Raw genomic sequence first — 23,983 nt, forward strand, 5'->3', positions numbered from 1 at the left:
GACTGAAAATGGCAGTAGTCCTTGTTTCTGGAGCAGATCTTGAAAACCGTACCATATTTCTTCGTCATACTTGGCACATAGGTCTAGTGGTGAACTGGTGCCTTTTGATAGTTTGGGATTTTTAAAATAGTTATTTTTTGCGTTTCCATTTCAACGACTTTGATTTAGACTGAAAATGGCAGTAGTCTTCGTTTCCGGAGCAGATCTTGAAAACCGTACCATTTTTCTTCACCATATTTGCACATTGATAGGTCTAGTGGTGAACTGGTGCCGTTGGATAGTTTTGGATTTTTTTTTAAAGTTATTTTTTTATTTTCCATGGCAACAACTTCGATTTAGACTGAAAATGGAGGTAGTCCTTGTTTCCGGAACAGATCTTGAAAAACATACTATATTTCTTTACAAAAAGGCCCAGTGAACATAGTTCACAGGATCTAATGCATTGCACACACCCGACATGTCATATTGGCGGGGGATGTGAGTATTTCATGCTTGTTTATTTATGGGCCGATGGGCTGAAACGAATCAGATAGTATGAGGGTGAGGGTCATGTTAAAATAATTACAGAAAACAATGAAAAGGACACACGTTAAAAACAAACTTATGTGTTACTTCATTTTACATTTTGAATCCTTGGAGAATTATCCTCTGTTCGTGTGCTCCACTCACTGACTTGTAATGGGTGGTGGGGCAGCCTAGTTGTTTAAAATGTTGGCTTGTCATGACCAAATGCTCGGTTTAATTCCCCACATGATGACAACGCGTGAAGCCATTTTCTGGTGTTCCCTGGCGTTGCCTTTCTATAATATTTCCAAAAGTGGCGTAAAAACCAGACTCACTCGCTCACTGATATGTGACATATCTTTCTACTGTTTAAAGGGACAGGACATCGGCCGTTCTGAAGCATTGTTTTTGTAAAGCATTGTTAGAAAAATACACAAGCTTTCTCTTCAATTTGCCTCTAATAAAAAACATGACTGAAGCCAGTTTACTCTTTGCAGCACTTATGTTGTTGACTTCGCTGTTCAGGGCTGTTGTTTTGGTTTGAGAATTGACTCGGACATAACACTTGGAAATATTTTTTTGCATGATTTAATAACACACAGAACCATCAATGTACTGTTCCTTTATTTAGCATATGTTTAACAGTAGAAACATTGCATATGTGGCACTGACTTTTGCGCATTTGTGAAAGCAATCACATCAAAATTTAGTTCTGCAAGAAGTGACAATTGCTCTGATCTTGTCATATTTACTTCTTTCAGAATTTACTGAGAGAGAGTGTACGATCTTCGACAGATGTGATTGTTGAATCTGGCCCTATCCCAGAAAATACTCGTCTCGATATTGTGTCATCTGCCAAGAAGTCTGGAGACTCTGGTGAAGATGATGATTCCGGCTCTGAGTTTGAAGATGAATATGCAGAACAGGAAGTTGTTCAGAAAGAGGAGTCTGAGTCTGATTCCGAGTTCGAGGTACCAGATCATCCGAATAAAAGTGGTTGCACTGATTTATCAAAAAAAAATATCACTGCAAGTCTGTCAAAAATGACCCAAGATCCAACTGCTCTGCCTTCACAACCTGTATCAGAATCATCTCCATCACCAGCCTCAAGTCCCAAAGTGCCACCCACTCCACCTGCCGTCCCTGCACCACAGCAGCCTAATGTTACAGCCCCATCTCAAGGGAACATCCCCACCACATTGCCTTCACACACAGGGGTTGGCAGTCCAACTGCTGTACCCCCAGGCGGGGAAACCGCCCCTCCTGTATCATCTGGGCTACCGTCCATCTCCTCCAGTGTGACCAGTTCTTCATCCCCACAGCCTCTGTTGGACACCATGAATTCTGAGGAAAAGCTGCAAGTAAGTCTTGTTGGGGTTTCTTTGTTTTACTGCTGTACCAATATTCCAGCTATATTACATCTGCCTCTAAGTATTCAAGTCTGGACTAGACAGACCAGAGATTGATGTTATGAGCAATGATCCACATTGTATGATGACACACAATTTAGCAAGTCACCGATGAGTCCCCTCTTCAACAAGCTTGCTCATTCAAATGAACATTAGTCATGAAGGATTAGAAATGGGTTTCATTGTTACTGACTTTTCTCTGACTTCTGACAGAGTTAACCATAGTTGGCCATGACAGGATTCAAAGATACTATCTATCCCCATTTTGTGTGGATCGATGCTCATGATGTCAATCACTGGATTGTCTGGTCCAGACTCGATTATTTACAGACCGCCGTCATGTAGCTGAAATATTGCTGAGTGCGACGTTAAACAACAAACCGACCAACCAACCAACCATCTTGTTCTGTTGATACCTCTTATACTATTTGACACAGCTTGAAATATGAGAAGTTTTCGGAACTGTTTTCATTCAATTCTTTACTCCTTATTTTGTCAACTAACTTTGTTGTTTCATCCCAGTTTTGCACTTTGTTTGGAATCACCATTCCTGTGCTCGTGGGTTTCACCAAAGTGATAAATGTCTGAGTTCTGCATTACTTTGGGCTTTTCTCACACATTAAGCGGACACGCTGTGATATAACTATAACTGTTCAAAGTGACGTTAAACCTAACTCACTAGTTTGGAACCCTAGATAAATCTCTGGGCATCGAGTAAAAGACTTGATTTCAACGAGATTGACTTACTTTCATCTAGTCTTTCAATACGAAACCTTAATACAATTTCTAAAGGTGTCCACTTTGATTTCTGTTTGACAGAGAGTTCCTGAACTTCAGAGTTCTGATGACTGGGAGAATGTTACCACAATACAAGCTGGTGAGTTAAATCACTTAATGATAACAGTCTGTGCAATGCTAGTGTGTTTGGGTATAACTATAATCACAGGATGAAGTAATAATTTGTCATGTCTGTGGATTGTAATGACTGCTCTGATGTGTCTATATATCATGATATATTAACCAGTGAATCCCACAGGGGTGTATCTTAGTGGTACAGCAAAGTCCTGATGACAAAACAAATGCTGAAGACATTGCTATTTACACGTGTAGAAATCACATGTAGATTATCATCAAATCATGAATACACAATACAAGTTGCTGAAGGAAGACAGTTATGGATGCCAACTTACTGAATACACAAATTTATCCAATTAGCACCAAGACCAAAACACAAACGTGCATACAATGAATTGGAATGAAATCTAGTCAGGCCTCAAGTTAACAAACTTGATTTAACTTGCACCAGGAGCCTGTTGACATAAAAGCCCGGTTGCACCAGACAAAACCAGGTTGCACCCTGGTCCCATAAATTTGTCAAAGCTGAAACATGGGCTAGCCCGCTGCCCGTGTCACATTAATGTGATGATATTACATTAAGTAATACGTTACCACTGTTATACCGAGGCTGTTGTCTCCCACAACTGCTGCTATAGCGAAATCTACCACAGAGATCTCAAATACCTCATGCAGCACGTGCGTAGCCACCTAGCTGCCATGTGACACCCTTCACTCTTGTCTCTTCGCTTGCTCTAGCAAGACGTACAATAAACTGCTCAAGCGTTCCTGTTTCTCTGACCATTCGGTGATATTTATTACTGTTTATTCTCTCTAATAAACTGTGCTTTTACGGGGCGTTTGCTGTAACTACGCTTGGAAATATTTTTCCCGCCAAAAGGAAATATTTTTCCCGCCCTTTTTTTCTATATACTTGCGGGGTGTCTCGTATGCACGTTGCGTCTTACGTTCCCCTGTTCTAGTATATCTTGGGGTTTTTACATCACTTATTCCTCTATATGTTATATGTGTATGTTCTATATTCCCTTTGCTCGTTTATTTTCTTGTGAAAATACTCGTTTGTGACTATTTGTGGTGCGTGTGTTGTAACCATGTTTTGCTCTTTGTTCATAGTACAAACAAAATGTCTGACATGGATGTTTCGCCGTCCTCCACCCCCTCTACCCCCGCAACCAGGAGCTGCGGGGTGTGCCGCAAGCGAGTGCTACCGGCTGTATGTGCAGTCCGTTTCCACCCCTGTGGTGGCCGGCTCGTCCGGTCGGGGTCCCCTTGCGGGTACCACCACCACGGCTGCGGCGGATCCCTTGGCGGCCCGTGGGCTGTCCGGGGATTCCGTCGCTGCATTACTTGCATAACTTGTGGACTCCAAGCTGGCGGCCTTATCTCAGGATCGGCCGCTGGCTGTTCCGTCCCCGGCCACTTCGATGGCCGCGGGGTCGGACGCGGGGTCCCGTGGACACCGGTCCTTCCCCCGAACCGTTGCTCCCGCTATCGGTTAAGGACCGCGTGGCCATGGTTTATGACCTCTTTGAGGACATGCCACGGCCCCTGCCGGTACCGCGGGGAATCCACGACTGTGGGTTCCTCCGAGGTATACGATGAGTCTTCCGACACGGCTTTCCCCGCATCAACCTTGCTGCGCGGTATCAAGCCTTCCTTGGAGAACGCCTTCGCGGCGGCCTCCGGTCGGGGTCTCCCGTTGCCTCCGACGTCGTGGAGAAAGAGTTTATTCCCGGTTCATGACCTTGCCTTTCCCGAGGCTGGTCCTACCGCGGAGGCCCATGTTGAGCGGTTGGGTGTCCGTGCCCCACCGGCTGCAACGGTAACGCAAGCTACCTTGCACCAGCTGGACGCCCTCGCTCGGCACTCCATGTCTCACGGAGACACTTACTTGGCTGCAGCGGCCAGTCTGGTCGAAGGTTCTCCCATGGACCGTGACCAGCGCATTTACAACTGCCTGCTCAGTTTAAATGCTTCCCTGGAGTACGTTGCCGAGGACTCTCGGCACACACTTGCTCTTGTTGGGTCCCTGCAAAGGCGCCTGGGTGCCGCTCCTAACCGGAGCGCGCCCCAGGCTGCTGCGGCCGGTAGGTCTAAGGGGTCGGGTTCTTCTTCCTCTGGGAAGAAGCCCCGCCCTGAGGGCTCCGGTATGGGCAATCAGCTGCCCTTTCGCGGGAAGACGGGGAACTGGGGGAAGCCCAAGTCGCCTAAGGACGGCAAGGGCCCCTCCAGGTGACTCTCATTGGAGGGGTTCGTATGCCGACAGCGCCAACTTCGGTTGGCCCTTAGGCGAACCCGAGTCACTTGGCCCTGGACAGTTGCGTCTGCCGCAGCCTGTCAGGGCCCCCTCTCCTTCCCCAGTGGGAGCCAGACTCCAGACTTACTTGGAGAATTGGGAACAAGTGTTCGACGACCCGTGGGTGGTCAACACGATTCGGTACGGCTATCGGCTTGATCTCAAAGCGAATCCGCCGCTCACCGTTGCCCCGTTGGCAGGTTTCTATTCGGAAACTGATCTTCCCATCCTCGCCGATGCCATCGGCAGGTTGGTGGAGAAGGGGCAGTACGGGAGTTAGCTCTACCAGAAATAACACCGGGGTTTTACTCCAGGATATTTCTCGTTCCAAAGTAGGATAGTGCCGAACTCAGAATGATTCACACGTCCGCTCCCTGGCTGTTCATCCGGTTCACCACCCCCATAGTGGGGTTCCTCCACTGGAGGGGTGTCCGGTACTTCGCGTACCTGGACGACTCGCTAGTAGCAAATCAAATGACGGACACCCTGTCACGCCATCTCGTTTTCGCACGTCGGCTCTTGGAGCAATTGGGGTGGATTGTCAATCTCCCCAAGAGCGAGTTAACCCCTTCTCAGAACCGCATCTGGAGTGGTGGACGGTCCCTTACAATGTCTTATCAGGAGTCTCTATGCGGCCCTACCGGGCCACGTTGAACCTGTATACAGACGCCTCTCTAGTGGGCTGGGGCGCCCATCTAGAGGGGGAGGTGAGCTCGGGGCTGTTGTGCGTAGACGAACTAGGTCTTCACATCAATTATCTCGAGTTCAAGGCAGTGATCAACGCAGTCAATCACTGGAAGCATCGTCTCGTCGCTCCCGGCTCATGCTGGCGACCGACAACACGACGGTAGTGTCCTATGTGAACAAACTGGGGGGAACCCACAGTCACTCGCTACTCGATCTCACGTTCGAGTTTTACTCTCTGGTGGACAGTGTCCCGTGCCAGATACGCGCCCGTCACATCCCAGGTGTGCGGAACGTACTGGCCGATGCTCTATTGAGGCCTCAGGATCCGAGCCCCACAGAGTGGATGCTGAACCCAGTCGTGTTTCAGTGGCTGTGCAAACGATTGGGTCGTCCGATGGTCGACCTGTTCGCAACGCGGTTCAACAATCAACTCCCGTTGTTTGTATCACCAGTCCCGGACCCGAGGGCCATCGATCACGATGCTCTCGCGTTAGACTGGACAGGCTTGGACACTTATGCTTACCCACCGACAGCGTTGATACCACACATTCTAAGCCGGCTCCTAGGAGTTCGCTGTTGAATGTTACTGATCACGCCTATGTGGCCGAACAGATCGTGGTATCCCGACTTGCTGACCCAGGTCACGCAGTCGCCACTTCCACTGCCTGTGAGACCGGATCTCTTGATGGTTGACATAACTCGCAACTCGATTGCGGTGTGGCTTCGTTCTGTCATCAATCTGGCGTACCGGTCTCGGGGGTTACCGGTAGCGGGGTCAAACCCGCACGAGATCAGGGTGCTAGCGGCAACATTTGCCCTACACTCGAATATCTCTGTTCGCAGAATATTACGAGGTTGTTACTGGCGTTCTGACTCGGTTTTTGCCAATCATTACCTCAAACAGGTCGCTGATGCCGTCGTGGAGAGTGTGCACCGTCTTGGCCCGCGGATCGCGGCGCAAGCGGGCACCTAAGGGGTGTGCCCAGCGCAATTCCGAACTCCTCAGGCGTCAGACCTTGCACGGTGGTCAATCTGGGTCGACTCCAATGTTCCCACTGCCGTGGGTACAGGAGTTGGGGTCCCGCAAACCAGCGCACTCACACCACAGGTGAGGGCGGCTTTTTGTGTGCTTTGTCCTTATTTGTATTTTGACAATTATGTATTTAATTGTCTGTCGTGTATCCCAACCTTGTGATGCATGCTTACAAATACTGGAATTAGGTCACGCGCCTAATGCATACTTTAAGTAGGCTTGCTCTGGGATATACGGTCTGAATGAAATTAATTTCCCTCTTTTCGACTGTTTAACCTGATCTAAGATTAAGCTCACGCGGATACAGTGTTCTCATCCGCTGCGGCGATGAAATACCTATCCAGTGGGGCCGTTTGGAGTTAGGGTAACGCCTAGCTAGGTGCATGCGCATCGAGTGCTTCGGCCTTGGTGTTTACTTCCGCTGGTCGGAAGGAATGCTAGCAGTCAGGATTTGGGTTGTAGGTGCTCCCCACCGCCTACTGTGGTAGTCAGCCTCAGTATAACAGTGGTAACGTATGACAATGTAATTTGTAGAATTTTCCTTTTCGGAATATTCTATAAGTAATACGTTACCACTGGGCTGCTGCCCGCCCGTCCGTCCCCCGAGCACATGCTCTCGCAGGAGACAAGAGTGAAGGGTGTCACATGGCAGCTAGGTGGCTACGCACGTGCTGCATGAGGTAATTGAGATCTCTGTGGTAGATTTCGCTATAGCAGCAGTTGTGGGAGACAACATCCTCGGTATAACAGTGGTAACGTATTACTTATAGAATATTCCGAATAGGAAAATTCTACAAGTATTGCTGTTAAATGTACACACAATTTTATGATGTCATGCACACAAAAGCATGACAAATTAGGATAACACAGAGATTTGGGATATAGTATGGAAAACAACACTTAGAGGTACTGAATGTGTTAGATGGATGTGTGGACAAGTGAGGGTTCGTCAGGCTAACTTTGAACTTTTTTTTATGTGCACTTTGTGCATTAGGACATAAATATGAGGCAGCATTTTTCAGTAATAGGTTACACTGGTACATGTTTCTATAGCCAAGTTGAGCCCTGCGAGTACACATACACTTGCCACACAAACACTAGTATATGTAACATACTGAAATACTATTAATGAGATGTAGATATTTGCTTACCTACAGTGATTTATGTATCATTCTGGCATGAAACAAACACAATGATAACTTTGACTACCAACCTTTCCATTGCTTGTCTTATCTCCCCACTACAGAGAGAAGTGTAAGTGAAAAGTGCAGTGGTGAAAACAAAGAACTTAAAAGTAGGACACTGAGATTTTAAACCTAACTAATCAGCAACACACCCAAGCTTTAACTTTGATTGATCGACAAAGATATACCTGTCTACCCTTCATTGCAGTGGACTGGTCCCATGAGCTGACACTAACAAAAGACTAGGGCTTTACTGATGATGCTTAGCTAACAACTACTTAAGTATCTCAAGCAACCTGAAATGAGAAATACAAGTGTATGTACATCAATAAGGTTGTTGCTTGATTAAATACATCAATAAGGTAGTTGCTTGATAAATACATCAATAAGGTAGGTGCTTGATAAATACATTAATAAGTCAGTTGCTTGATGAATACATCAATAAGGTAGGTGCTTGATAAATACATCAATAAGTTAGTTGCTTGATGAATACATCAATAAGGTAGGTGCTTGATAAATACACCAACAAGGTAGGTGCTTGATAAATATATCAACAAGGTAGGTGCTTGATAAATACATCAATAATTTAGTTGCTTGATAAATACACCAACAAGGTAGGTGCTTGATAAATACATCAATAAGGAAGGTGCTTGATAAATACATCAACAAGGTAGGTGCTTGATAAATACGTCAATAAGGTAGGTGCTTGATAAATACATCAACAAGGTAGGTGCTTGATAAATACATCAATAAGGTAGGTGCTTGATAAATACACCAACAAGGTAGGTGCTTGATAAATACACCAACAAGGTAGGTGCTTGATAAATACATCAATAAGGTAGGTGCTTGATAAATACATCAATAAGGTAGGTGCTTGATAAATCTGAAATAAATACAATCCAGCACCACAGAACCAACAGCAAATAAGATGCACATTAAGCATATTGCAGAAAGGGATTTCCTGTTTATCCCCATGTAGTCATTGTTTGGTCTGTCTGTCTGTCCGCCAATCGCTGTCTATCCATCCATATTTTGTTTATGGAGCGTAACTTAAAAAACATGGAATATTTTTCATCCAAATTGGTACACGTATTAACCAGGTTCTGAAGTGGTGCTTTTAGCTATTGTGGGGGCCGAAGGGATTTGTCATCTTCTGATGACAAAAATTGATTATGTTTCTTATCAGAACAAAAATCTCAGAAAAATCCAATGTACTTTTTTCAATTTGTTTGGTTTCAGTCATTCCAACATCCATGCACTGTGTCCAATGAGTCTCGCTATAGATGTTATTTATGTCAATTTTTGGTTTTAGTTTATGCCCCCATGACACCAAACAAGTTCTCAAAATGTTCGTGAAAATGTTGTCGAAAGGGGTCCAACTTTGTATGAACATAGTGGACGTAGTAGCAACTATTGACAGTCTTTTTACGTACTTCATGGATGGGGAGGGTGCTCCAGAACTTTGAGTCTGCTCAAAATATTATCCCGTCCATCCCGTTCTGCAATTAGTCGGATTGACAACGTACTTAAAACGAGAAAGACGTATTACGAACGGAATTGCCGTACTTCGAACGGAATTGCCGTACTTCGAATCTACTAGGGTGATGAGTTACGACGTGGTGCAGTCCGACATAAATTTCAGTACGTGTGCACACGGACCAGGTTGACTTCTCTTTGGAGGCATGATGTGTACAGCTCGGAGCCCTGAACTTGAATGAAGACTAGCTCCTATCCATAGGAGTCGGGCCAGGACACAAATACACACGCACTTGGGACGAGATGAGCACATACTGCAAAAGAGTTGGTCGGGTTAAGAATTAGTTAGAACTGTCTTGGACATATTGTGAACGAGGTTGAACTGGTTAAGAACGGGTTGAGAATGGCTACGGACGTGCTCGAACTGCTTCGAAACGTTGTCGGGTTGAGGTGAACGGGTACTTTTACAGGATCTGAACTGGATACAAACAGACTGCAGACTGGCTAAGAACAAGATAAGAACGAGGTAGACGTATTCAGGACTGCTTATGAACGAACTAGAATCAAATTTTACGCCAAACTACGCTTTCTACCGTGATCACAGCCCGTTCTAGTATTTTGTTTAGAACGGGATAGAACTACTTTGGTGTGATGGTAATATTACCTGACTTGTCAAGTGAGTTAATGTCATTGCCTTTTTGTCCGTCATCATTGTTAGTGCCATGGCGCTATTATTTATGTGTATAGGATGTAATTATTTGCATAAAACCCTGATCACTGCTTTTATCATTATGTGCTTTCAGAGTTTGCGGAGAACAAGAGTGCAACAGAAGGTAGTTAATGTTTTCTGGCTTTGTAAGGTAACATGTCATGATGCAAGAATTTTAGAAGTTCCTGTATGATCTGAAATATCTGTCATGGAATTCTATCATTGCTACTTAAATATCATGTGGTATATTGGACCTGAAACATTGTCATCACAAAAGATCATTGATCCCCACTTCAATGTCATGTAGTATATTTGTTCCTGAAACATTGTCATCACAAAAGGCCATTTATCCCAACTTCAATGTCATGTAGTATATTGGACCTGAAACATTGTCATCACAAAAGGCCATTTATCCCCACTTCAATGTCATGTAGTATATTGGACCTGAAACATTGTCATCACAAAAGGCCATTGATCCTCACTTCAATATCATGTAGTACATTTGTCCTGAAACATTGTCATCACAAAAGGCCATTGATCCCCACTTCAATATCATGTTGTACATTGGACCTGAAACATTGTCATCACAAAAGGCCATTGATCCTCACTTCAATATCATGTAGTACATTTGTCCTGAAACATTGTCATCACAAAAGGCCATTGATCCCCACTTCAATATCATGTTGTACATTGGACCTGAAACATTGTCATCACAAAAGGCCATTGATCCTCACTTCAATATCATGTAGTACATTTGTCCTGAAACATTGTCATCACAAAAGGCCATTGATCCCCACTTCCATATCATGTTGTACATTGGACCTGTAAGATTGTCATCAGAAAAGGCCATTGATTCCCACTTCAATATCGTGTTGTATTGGACCTGAAACATTGTCATCACAAAAGGCCATTGATCCCCACTTCAATATCATGTGTTATATTGGACATGAAACACTGTCATCACAAAAGGCCACTGATCCACTTTATAATATCATATAGTGCATTGGACCTGGAACAATGTCATCACAAAAGGCTACCACTGATGTCTATTTCAACAGTATGTTTGTTGGTCCTCGAATTATTGTCACATCAATAAGAGTGAGATACACTCTCCCTGTAAATGTCTGTTGGTCTTGAGCAACATGTTATATGTAATTTTCAATGTATTCTCAAATCTATGCATATTTAAGTATAAAGACAGTCAACGTTACCAGGTAGCTGCTGGGTAGTTTCCTTTCTTAACCATGTTAGCGGAGTAAAATTTCAAGAAACTACAAAGAGTAACATTTATTATGATGATCATCTTGATTATGACCATGGACCAGTAATGAAGACATTTTCAGTGCCTATGGGCTAGAATTCATTGCTATCAAATAGCCAAAATGCTTTGCTACTAAATAATGGGTGAACAAAGATGGTTGTAAATGTGCGAACTTCTAGCCCAACATGCGACAAACTTTATGAATCCCGTCCACACTTCCAGGCAGCACGAACCAGGCCTGCCAGACCCCCCTGCTCTCTGCCCAGGAAGCCGTTGACCATTTCAGGAAGTCGGATCTCTCCGCTGTGAAGGTTAGAAAATATATTCAGGTCATCACATAACACATATCCCAATGCTTTGTTCATGATATGTTATATGTATCACATGACATATTTTGGAGAAAAACTGCATGAATATATTGTAATTTGGATGTAATCCGTGTAAAAAAAAGCTGATTAATGTTCCAAAATCACTTATTGATGTCATTTTAAGATTACACAAATACACATTCAGACTTTATATGAGAAAGAAATATGTCCATCTTTACTGATTTGAAGACTATCTCAGCTTTAGAAATTGGCACTAGTCCGATAGTCCTTGCCAAACTGCCCAATAGTTAAGGTATCACAAGGTCTAGTAGAAATTGGCCCTTTTTAAGGGTTTTGCAATATGTTATCTTTATATGGACTTGTGGACGAAAACTGTCAGTTTCTACCGCTGCTATCTGATGTCAAAAACCTTATACAATCAGATCTTTCACTCTGATAAGTTACTTCTGCATGAATATGTGAGGACACCTCAATTGAAGCTCTTGTCAGGTGGTCGGACCATCAGGGTTGACACTCTTCAGTCTTGGTAGGAGTGAGTGAAACATTCAGGCAAGCATATTTCATTCTCAAATCACTTAGAGAGATAACATGGGTTGTCAGCTTCTGACAAACCTAGAAATTGAATCAGGGTAACTCAGGATTCTGGTGTCCTTAGGGATGCAACTCTGGACAACAAATTGAAGTGCCTTAGACAGCTGGGCCACCCATGTCCTTGAGTATACTTTGAATAACTTGAAAAATATGAATACTTATCGCACAGTGGCTGACCCTTCTTATAGGATGATCCGTAGGTCCCACTAGTGACATACACAAAAACCTACGTAAAGGATGAATAGATGATGGGATTCAGTAATTACAGCTAGGTTCTTTAATGAGTAATGATGACAGTTTACACTGTCTTTATACTAAGACAGAAAAACACTGAAAATAATGGCAAAATACAAGTTTGGACTGTAGACTCAAAACTTATTTGGCACAGACAATATGTAAACTTTGTGTTTAACATGTCCTCATGTATTTGTTACAGCCAAACGTGCGGACGTCCATTGATAGGCATGGGTTGTCGGCATTGGCACACTTCTTGTTTGGCCCGCCCAAGATACACAGAGACTTGTTACCCGAGAGAGACCTCATCTTCTGTGTGGCTGGATGTGAGTGTACAGGACTTGTTAACAAACCAAGAAAATCTTACACCACTTTGACATTGAAAAGCGTGGCAGCTAATCTCAATAGTACTGCATATTCTGTAAGCAGGGATTTCATTGTAGGCCTGAAAACAGACACAAGATCAGAGTTTGAACCTCTTAGTCAGGTAAACTTGTGTTGGAGGTATTCACAGTTTGAAAGAACAGGAAAGCGAAGCCTGTACTTACCTTCCATAGTGTCACGAGTACCCCCATTGAGGCTGAAGGATGACTTCAGATGAAGCTGCAGTGTTGATCAATATCAGTTTGTAGTATATTTAAAAAGATGTGAATTGCTACAGAATTAAGTATGTATTGAATTCTGTCATTGATGTCAGAGTTGGTCAAAATTAAGAATGATAGTCAAGATATTGTGTACACAAGCTTTTAGGGATGTCTACTCCACACTTAGCAACCTTGACCTTCATTGTCATCCAATCACGTGCAGTTGGAAAATGTTTGACTTTTCATAATTTAATAAAAAATGTCAATGAATTTGAATCATTTTTGCAAAATTTGAATCCTAATGATGCTAATGACCTTACGTGAAAGACATACAAAGGTTGATGCAATCAAAAACCCCATAAGAAATTATGTATACTAAGTTTTGTCAAAATCCAAGCATAAATCCTCATGTTATTGAATACACAAGTCTTTTTTATGTCTAATTAATATTGTCCATGTCATATTTCTAAGCCAAGATTTGGCTTTTTAGTTGGTTTACAGATTCCACAACCCTTGACATGCTAAAATATATTAAAAAAGACTGTGAATAGAATTATTGTGTTTAGTTCGCCTAATGCAGTCATCACACAAAATGTTGAGCATGTTGATAACAAGTTGACACTGTTATCGTTATTTATTATCCACCTTCCAACAAGTATTTTTCAGCCAACAAAGCTATAAAAAGATTTAGAATAAAATGGGCAAATGAGATTCAAATACCATAGCGACAGTGTTCCAGGACCCTTTTGCTCCAATTTCTAACACTGGGTACAGCAGCTTCATCTCCCCATGGCAACAGAATACACTCCAGTATATGCAAATAGTGTCTCCTTTAGTTTCCTGCTGTCTACTCTGGGGCTGGACAGATGCCTCAAACCCCATGCTTGTTGACACTTGTAAGACTAGACCAGGGGTCAGGTGCTTACAATGTAACTCTTCAAATCAGTTACCTTGTCTCCTTTAGTTTCCTGCTGTCTACTCTGGGGCTGGACAGATGCCTCAAACCCCATGCTTGTTGACACTTGTAAGACTAGACCAGGGGTCAGGTGGTTACAATGTAACTCTTCAAATCAGTTACCTTGACATTGTAGGTTCCTACTAAAATGTTTTCTCAGTTTCTCAGTGTCATGTGTATCCTTCTTTACCTTGTAGCTCAGCTGGACAATGAGGACAGAACACATGTACACATCCTTCAGTCCATCTACCGCACTCTCACAGGATCTCGCTTCGATTGTCAGCGCTTCGGCAGTCACTGGGAGGAGATTGGTTTTCAAGGTCGTAGACTCTATCCCTTTATAAAGTCACCCTTGATTATCCAGTGTATTATATTCGTTCATTCTTATATGACATATACCCGGGACCCATTCGCCACTACAGCTTGGTTGGGAAAATGGACCTCACCATCTCCATGTCTCTTATCACTAACACAGAAACTCTCTCGCTCATTATCCTGAAATCATCAACCAATCAAAATTTCCTCATCTGAGTGTGAGTCAGGCAAATATTAACATTCATAATCACAGCCTTGTACAAGAGAGTTCTCAATATATACTACTCAAAAGAAGTTAAAGTACACCTGATATCTTCACATAACTACAGTTCTTGTCATGTCAGGTGTGCTTTAACTTCTTTTAAGTAGTATGCAAGGGCGGATCCAACATTCTTAAAAGGGAGGGGTCCACAATATCCAAATCCTCTCTCAGATAATTCTACTGCCAACAACATACTACATTTGGTTTTCAAAAGGAGGGGGGGGATGGGGGGGATGGGGGGGGGGCCTTCCTCTGGATCTGCCTAGGGTGTGTATAATCAAAAGTTATGAATGACCTTTAAGAGGGAAAAGGTGTATTCCTGACTATAAAAACAAGGATGTCCTCATTCTACAAGATGCTCTCTGTTGGATTTGAGAAGGCACACATGAAGGCGGGTCAAGTGTTGGTAATATTGCCCCTTGTTTCAATCATGAAAGAAAAGTGTAAAGGGTATTTATCATAATAGAATGCAGATATGATACACTGGATAACTGAGGATGATGTCAAATTGACTTGCAATCTAAGCAACATGAAATAGTTTGGTATGAAAACTATCTTATGTTATACACACCCTTGAAGATCCAGGTTAGAATAGGTCTTCAGCAACCCATGCTTGGCGTAAGAGCAGATGTAACGAGATCGGGTGGTCAGGCTCACTGAGTTGATATATGCATGTCATCATATCCCAATTGCATAGATCGATGCTCATGATGTCAGTCACTGGTTTGTCGGGTCCAGATTTTATTAGTAAAAGTCACCGTCATATAACTGGAACATTGCTGAGTGCAGTGTTAATAAAGAAACAAGACAAAACATGTTTGTACCTCTTATTTGATCAAGTACCTAAGTGTGGTTAGTGAAAATGGCTGATTTTGCAAACTAAAAGAGGTTTTCAGGAAATCATTTTGTAATATTTGAACATGAGCAAAGATAACTAAGATTACTTTTTAGCCTCATGTTTGTGCTGTCGTTTTCTACATCTCCTAAGAATGTCAGCTTGGGCCAAAGAAGTTCTATTTTGCTAGAATCTGTCCTTTACTAAGAAAGTGTTATCCCAAATATAACATATGTTACATTTGACCACTTTCTAAATGGCATTGGTGTTCATAACTTTCGGCCATGGGAGCCATGCCAATTTACACTTGTCAGAGGGGTACCGGTACACAAAGTTAGTTAGCTAGACAACCAGTTGTCAGACTTTCATTTTGTGGAAGCCTCGGTGGCTTTGTGGGTTAGGTCGCTGACTTTGTGTGCTGGCGATTAGGTGCTCACTCGTGCAGTGTGGGTTCGAATCCCAGATGGGACATTACCCCAAACAGTACTAGAATCTGTACTTTACTAAAAAAAGTGTTATACCAAATATAACATTTGTTAAAAATATTTGTTCAAAGTTTGGCACTGTGATCATTGATATTTATTCATTCTATCTAAGGTCGCGACCCTGGCACCGATGTTCGCGGTGTAGGAATGCTGGGATTGCTGCAGCTTCTGTACTTTCTGCGTAACCCAAAAACTGCACAGCTTGCTCGGGACGTGTATAAACTGTCTCTTCATCCCACACAGGTTTGACTCAAAATAAATGTTCTACAAAAATTAAACAAGAAGTGAAATGCAGACCTTGCCTTTTGAAAATGATTTTAAATGTTATTTTACTGAAAATCTCTGATAACTAATTCATCATGGTTGAATGCAAACTACTATAATTAATCTGTGAGTGCTGTTCAAATATTTAGTATTTCATTGATGATTGCTCTTTTCCTCTTTTGAGTTGTTCTTAATAATTAAAAATCAGTAAGATCTGATAACCATACAAAAACAAGTTTTACCATTTTAATGTGCAACAGGTAAATGTGTTCTAATTAGAAAGACTTCAAACATTTTCATTAGATGTGACTTGACAGATAAATGAAGATTCTCTATTGCTCTGTTCTGATATTTGTATATGTATGTAGGATGTGTTGTTCTGTTCAGAACTTCCCGTTCTGTGTGATGGGCATCAACATGTCCCGCATCTGTATCCAGACTTTACGGGAGGGACTTCTCAACAAGTGAGCAATAAAACTAACATTAGGATTTGTAAGTTTACAAGTGAAGGTCAGTGGGGCTCTGCCATGATCCAGATACATAGACCGTGCAAGGTTTAGGGTGTTCCGTGGATTAATTACAACCACCACCAATACAAAGAGATAAGATGCACATGCAGAATTCTATTTCTCAGACGTTAAAGGATCCGATGATGATGGTACAAATACCCAATTCACGTGAATTATGATCAATGATTACTTATGCTTATAGGTTCTGTCAAGTCTGCATGTAAAACAGACACCCCAATGTAAATGACACCGAAATATGAGCAGTGAAACGCAACTGATTCACTCACAAGAATGTATTACAAGCTAGTTTCTCTCTATTTGTTCAGGGAGTGCAATAGGAGGAGACAAGTGATGGAGGTCGTCAATGAGTTCTACGTTGGGACGTATTTGCACCTGTTTCAGATCTGGCGGAAGGGAAAGACTATCACTGATTCAGGGCATGTTATTAAAGGTAAGACTTGCAATTGAGGCACAAGCTTTCTGAGAATACATCATTCAACATTTGTCTGTCTGACAAACGGTATCAGATATTCTGTCTGACAGATTTCCAACATATCTGACAATATCTTTTTTAAATCCCTGTTTACATAAATTTTATTGTGTTTCAAAAGAAATATAAACACATTTTGTGTGAATAAAATTCATTTTTTATGGATGATTGTTAAACTGTAGTGTAGGTCCCTACTGTTTCAAAATTAATGAACAAGTTATGCATTATGCTTTTAGCTCACCAATCCATCATCAAACAGGAATTCAGTGTGTGCGTGAGTTCTTGACGAGCCATTGTGCAGCATAGAGAGAGAATGCATTCCTTGCACTGTTAGCATAGGAACTTGAATAGGGTCAAAATAACTTCTAAACCTATGTGTAATTGAAGTTTGTTGAGTCACTGATACCTTGGCTGTACAGGCTTAAGTGATGTTTTCCAAGAGGATATATGACCACCAGATAATGTGTTTGTTTCATCTGACAAAGTTGACAGTTCATGAGTGGTGAAGTGGATGTTTTCAGGACTGTTGTAGTCATGTGACAAGAGATTTGATAAATATGTTATATGAAAATTAAGAAACTGTTTATCTTGTATTACGGTCAACCGAGTGAAGTTGCAGCAGAAAAACTTTTTTCACACAGCAATATAAATTGTTTTATCACAAAATGCATAATAAATGATAATATTGCGTTGTCTCAGTGATGAGAAATTTTGGCATTTAGGTGGAGAAACAAGTGGAAGGCATATATAGATTAGCAGTGATTTCAATGAGAGTGTTGTAAGTCAAGTAACACTAGTTCTACTGGGTCTTTTCAGGACCAAACAAAACTTTATATTGTTTACTGTCTACTAATGGTTTATTTCCTCTTCATGACCACATTATTTTTGTAGAAGTAGAGGGCCTTGCCAAGAAGAATACAAAGGGTGTGTTCAAAACCCTGGATGATTATTGGAAGAAGAAGCCATCAGCTGATGTGGCCGTGGAGGACGGCACGGAGGAATTCCTCAGTGTGTGCAAGGTGGAGGCTGATGAGTGAATGGGGAGGTTGAATGTGGACGTGGATGGAGGGGTACTTGGAGGAGAGTTGGTCAGTGTGTGCAAGATGCAGATGAGGTGGGTTAGTGGGTCAGAGATATTACCAATTCATCATTGGAGGGAAAGTTTCTCAGAGTGATTAAGGTTCACACTTTTAAATATTTCTTAATGAAAAATCATCCTTAATTAGTAAGAAGTAAAATTAAAGAAGAAAAATGTCTGACAAACATATGCTTTTTCCAAACTCCTTGCCATAAGTTCAAGGTAATTGTTTATGGTGTAATGCAAGTAGCCTTTTGATCAAGAGGAATGTTCCTCAAATGGCAGGATCAAATACCCTACGTTGAATGTTTATCTTTGCTATCAAACTCCTGCACTTTTTGGTATACTGTCTTCAAAACATGAAATCATGATAGCAATTTTCTCCATAAAACAGACATTGAAAGTGAGCACTGAATATGCATTCGGCTCCTGAAAGAAGCGGGTCGGAAGAACATCTTCCTGTTGATTGAAAGACTAAGAGAGGACCATTTTGAAATGTTGTTTACTTGATGTTTTCCGTCCAGTAGATGTGAATCTGTATATTGTGAAGGATCTGTTGTAGCTGATACTATTATGGAGGAATGAATATCACAGTTAATAGCAATTGTAAACAATGGCTGCCCTAGTTGTGTTGTAGATGTGATGTAGATGCTGCACTTGTTGGAGATGATTCAGTTGTCATGTGTTAACCTGAGGGATGAGGAGGAGGCAACTATAACATGAATCGTGGAACACCAGTTCCTACTGCATGTGACAGGCTGGCTGAGTTTGTCGTCTCACCCCTGTGGGTTGTATGGGTGCTTAGTTACTACCATTCGTCAGGACTCCCTTCATACACAGTTTTGTGTTCTGGATATGTGCCATCAGTTGTAGGATGCACTCCAGGAGCTGTATCATGTCGAGAGGCACAGAGTACACACAGTGTTCCTGCACCAAAGATGATGTTTGCTGCCAATATGTTTATATCTCTAGCATCTATACCAAATTATTTTATTATTTCCTTCCCCAATCTCAACAAAATCAGGTATTTTACTCTCTCATGACACTGTTGTGAGGACACCTCCATAGAAGACGCATCAGGTGAACTTTCCAATCAGCATCCAGACTTCCAAATTCCTGGTTCAAGTGCACAAAGCAGTCAGACAAGCATATCCGATTTCTGTGTCTCGAAAACATATATTACCAGGGACTTCCCACTGCCAAAAGTAGAGTCAAATACCATTTCATTATTATGGCTATGTTATACACCCTGTTTGTAAATGCTGTGGCATCAGGAGTACAATTGAAGGAATATTTGTGTTGTGTGTTGCATTTCATATGTACAAATCAAAATGTCAAACTTGAGGTGATAAATGAAGCAGTCATTTTAGAAAGCTGACATCTGACTGGCTCAAGAACCCATGCATCCATGAGATTGGGAGGTCAAAATTGGCCTCGGGTTCACTGATATCTGGAGGTGTCTTCAGATCTTGATGCAGTGGGGCATTGTATCAGAGTAAAATGAGATTGGAACCTGCCCTAAATTCTAAGCCAAACTCAGATGATAGATTCAATGTTATGTCTGTGTAACGCACCTTTATGGACCTGTCAAAAATCCTTTGGTTGTGTGTTTTAATAATGCTTCTATGTACAAACATGTTTTCTCATCAGATTGGTTGACATTTCTGTAGCTATTATTGAATAATTTCCAAAAGATATTGTTATTGTTATTGTGTTAAAACACATTGTTGTTTTCAGTGTTTTCCACATTTCCAGGGTATCACAGTTTTGATGGCCAAAACCATGAGCAGTGTGTTTTATGTACTGCTTACATAGCATAGATCAACATGGCAAAGGAAGGATACAGATCTTGCAAATACATTCAAATAATATAATTTTTGCCTATTTAGGACTGTGCAAGGTTATTCTTCATATGCTAATATAGCTTTGAAATATTCAGACTTCAATTAATTTGATCACTGAAAAAATCTAAAATTAAACCTGTTGTCATGTATATTTGATATAAATTAATTCCTTTTTTAATTTAAAGTGTAAGGTTATGAATACATGTACTATGTGAAATTCCTTCCAAAGAAATGTTCCAAAAAAACCTAACAGACTTCTTAAAAGACAATAAATCACAACTATGAAATAAATGGAATTATATTTCTCTCCTACAATCAACTGGTACTTAAATGATCATCCTGTAAAAATATCAAAATATATTGTTTTCATTGAAAAAATCCGTCCCCATACATTCTCAAAATGGCAGGAGTATTTGATGTCCAAACCACTCAATGTTTGCTTGTAATATCAGACAAATCAACATTATGTGATGACTGGTCTACCAGAGACACTGGAACAACCCTACAGAAGTGGAGGAGTGAGTGAGTGTGTGAGTTTCAAGCCACTTTGAACAGTATTTCAGTTACCTGTATATCAAGGCATGTCAGCTTGATGAGGGAGGAAAGACTAAAGTGATGCAAGTCTAAGACTTTATTCACCCATGAGCATGGGTATGGTGCTGACAAACCTAGAAACATAATCCGGGTGAACTGGAAATTGAACCTCTGATTAATGGTTTCTGGTAGGCCAAGAAGACAATCTTTGCACAGTGAATTGTGGAACCTTCGATGCCTGGGCCATCCGTGCCCCTGACTACGGGAAAATAGGAAGATATATTGCAGTATGTGCTTGTTAGATAAAGTTCAACATTGCTTTAACTGTGGTCCCCAATACCCCATTCTTGTTCGTCGCCTGGACTAAGTGAGAATTGGTTTGTTACAGTGTGTGACATGACTGTCATTTAAAGGTGTGGATCATGCTGTTAACCCTGGTTGACCTGGCCAAGGCTTGTTTGTATACAGGTTCCCAGGATACAGCTCGAAGCACTGGTTGACCTGGCCAAGGCATGTTTGTATACAGGTTGCCAGGATACAGTTCGAAGCACTGGTTGACCTGGCCGAGGCTTGTTTGTATACAGGTTCCCAGGATACAGCTCGAAGCACTGGTTGACCTGGCCAAGGCATGTTTGTATACAGGTTGCCAGGATACAGTTCGAAGCACTGGTTGACCTGGCTGAGGCTTGTTTGTATACAAGTCGCCAGGATACAGTTGGAAGCACTTGTTGACCTGGCCAAGGCATGTTTGTATACAAGTTGCCAGGATACAGCTCGAAGCACTGGTTGACCTGGCCAAGGCATGTTTGTATACAGGTTGCCAGGATACAGCTTGACGCACTGGTTGACCTGGCCGAGGCATGTTTGTATACAGGTTGCCAGGATACAGCTCGAAGCACTGGTTGACCTGGCTGAGGCTTGTTTGTATACAGGTTCCCAGGATACAGCTCGAAGCACTGGTTGACCTGGCCAAGGCATGTTTGTATACAGGTTGCCAGGATACAGTTCGAAGCACTGGTTGACCTGGCCGAGGCTTGTTTGTATACAGGTCGCCAGGATACAGTTGGAAGCACTTATTGACCTGGCCAAGGCATGTTTGTATACAGGTCGCCAGGATACAGTTGGAAGCACTTGTTGACCTGGCCAAGGCATGTTTGTATACAAGTTGCCAGGATACAGCTCGAAGCACTGGTTGACCTGGCCAAGGCATGTTTGTATACAGGTTGCCAGGATACAGCTCGAAGCACTGGTTGACCTGGCCGAGGCATGTTTGTATACAGGTTGCCAGGATACAGCTCGAAGCACTGGTTGACCTGGCGGAGGCATGTTTGTATACTGGTTGCCAGGATACAGCTCGAAGCATTGGTTGACCTGGCTGAGGCTTGTTTGTATACAAGTTGCCAGGATACAGCTCGAAGCACTGGCTGACCTGGCCGAGGCTTGTTTGTATACAGGTTGCCAGGATTCAGCTTGAAGCACTGGTTGACCTGGCGGAGGAATGTTTGTATACAGGTTGCCGGGATACAGCTTGAAGCACTGGTTGACCTGGCCGAGGCATGTTTGTATACAAGTTGCCGGGATACAGCTTGAAGCACTGGTTGACCTGGAAGAGGCATGTTTGTATACAAGTTGCCGGGATACAGCTTGAAGCACTGGTTGACCTGGCCGAGGCATGTTTGTATACAGGTTGCTGGGATACAGCTCGAAGCACTGGTTGACCTGGCGGAGGCATGTTTGTATACAGGTTGCCAGGATACAGCTCGAAGCATTGGTTGACCTGGCTGAGGCTTGTTTGTATACAGGTTGCCAGGATACAGTTCGAAGCACTGGCTGACCTGGCCGAGGCTTGTTTGTATACAGGTTGCCAGGATACAGCTTGAAGCACTGGTTGACCTGGCGGAGGAATGTTTGTATACAGGTTGCCGGGATACAGCTTGAAGCACTGGTTGACCTGGCCGAGGCATGTTTGTATACAAGTTGCCGGGATACAGCTTGAAGCACTGGTTGACCTGGAAGAGGCATGTTTGTATACAGGTTGCCGGGATACAGCTTGAAGCACTGGTTGACCTGGCCGAGGCATGTTTGTATACAAGTTGCCGGGATACAGCTTGAAGCACTGGTTGACCTGGAAGAGGCATGTTTGTATACAAGTTGCCGGGATACAGCTTGAAGCACTGGTTGACCTGGAAGAGGCATGTTTGTATACAAGTTGCCAGGATACAGCTCGAAGCACTGGTTGACCTGGCCAAGGCATGTTTGTATACAGGTTGCCAGGATACAGCTCGAAGCACTGGTTGACCTGGCTGAGGCTTGTTTGTATACAGGTTGCCAGGATACAGCTCGAAGCACTGGCTGACCTGGCCGAGGCTTGTTTGTATACAGGTTGCCAGGATACAGCTTGAAGCACTGGTTGACCTGGTGGAGGCATGTTTGTATACAGGTTGCTGGGATACAGCTTGAAGCACTGGTTGACCTGGCCGAGGCATGTTTGTATACAAGTTGCCGGGATACAGCTTGAAGCACTTGTTGACCTGGAAGAGGCATGTTTGTATACAGGTTGCCGGGATACAGCTTGAAGCACTGGTTGACCTGGCCGAGGCATGTTTGTATACAAGTTGCCGGGATACAGCTTGAAGCACTGGTTGACTTGGAAGAGGCATGTTTGTATACAAGTTGCCGGGATACAGCTTGAAGCACTGGTTGACCTGGAAGAGGCATGTTTGTATACAGGTTGCCAGGATACAACCTGAATGCTGCTGAATTTTCTTATCAATAATATCTCAGTGAACATGAGAACATTAGTGATGCTTTTCAATGGAGGAAGTTGGTACATGCCATTGCAATGGACTGATTGCTGATATAAGCAAACATTGTGTACTATTTCTATATTAAGTCATCATCATCAGTGTCTTCATATACAAGTACTCCTGTACACATGCATGTATATTCTGTTATTTGTTACTGTTGTTTGTTAGCTTCATAATACATATGATGTAGCATGTATATGTACCACGTACACAGGCTGCACATCAGTGTTTGCAAGTTCATCACACTTTATGGTTTATGTTATGTTTAAATAAACTGTATATTTCTCAAATGCTTATTTTGTATATTATCATACAGTTATAATTGGTAACTTGAGATTAACAGTTCTGGGAGTTCTAAAAAAGCCTTGAAAATGACAGTTTAAAGACTGAACAGCCTTTGGAAAGCCTTGCCTTTAGTGTTCCAGATCTGTATGAGCTTTGTTTAAGGCACCT

General features: G+C 42.5%; 1 protein-coding gene across 4 annotated transcripts in view; it reads left to right on the plus strand.

The window, feature by feature from the left end:
- The window catches only part of LOC124121929 (histone-lysine N-methyltransferase SETD1B-like), a 28,112-nt gene extending 4,292 nt beyond the window's left edge, over positions 1 to 23,820 (plus strand). The window contains exons 3-13 of one of the 4 annotated variants that reach the window (XR_007218561.1): positions 1,266 to 1,865; positions 2,733 to 2,790; positions 10,248 to 10,277; positions 11,637 to 11,725; positions 12,771 to 12,894; positions 14,305 to 14,427; positions 16,117 to 16,247; positions 16,656 to 16,732; positions 17,104 to 17,228; positions 18,159 to 23,279; positions 23,454 to 23,820. Coding sequence is in view for 3 of the 4 variants with exons in the window: in XM_046485059.2 (XP_046341015.2) it covers positions 1,266 to 1,865; positions 2,733 to 2,790; positions 10,248 to 10,277; positions 11,637 to 11,725; positions 12,771 to 12,894; positions 14,305 to 14,427; positions 16,117 to 16,247; positions 16,656 to 16,732; positions 17,104 to 17,228; positions 18,159 to 18,304 (1,503 nt within the window). In the remaining variant the exon portion in view is untranslated. Of the gene's footprint in view, positions 1 to 1,265; positions 1,866 to 2,732; positions 2,791 to 10,247; positions 10,278 to 11,636; positions 11,726 to 12,770; positions 12,895 to 14,304; positions 14,428 to 16,116; positions 16,248 to 16,655; positions 16,733 to 17,103 lie in introns of all 4 variants that reach the window. The other 3 variants (XM_046485059.2, XM_046485061.2, XM_046485060.2) reach the window with 3 other exon arrangements.
- The last annotated feature ends 163 nt before the right edge of the window (positions 23,821 to 23,983 follow it).

This window comes from Haliotis rufescens, unplaced genomic scaffold (assembly GCF_023055435.1).
Source record: "Haliotis rufescens isolate VD_foot unplaced genomic scaffold, xgHalRufe1.0.p SCAF_54, whole genome shotgun sequence".
NCBI lineage: Eukaryota > Metazoa > Mollusca > Gastropoda > Lepetellida > Haliotidae > Haliotis > Haliotis rufescens.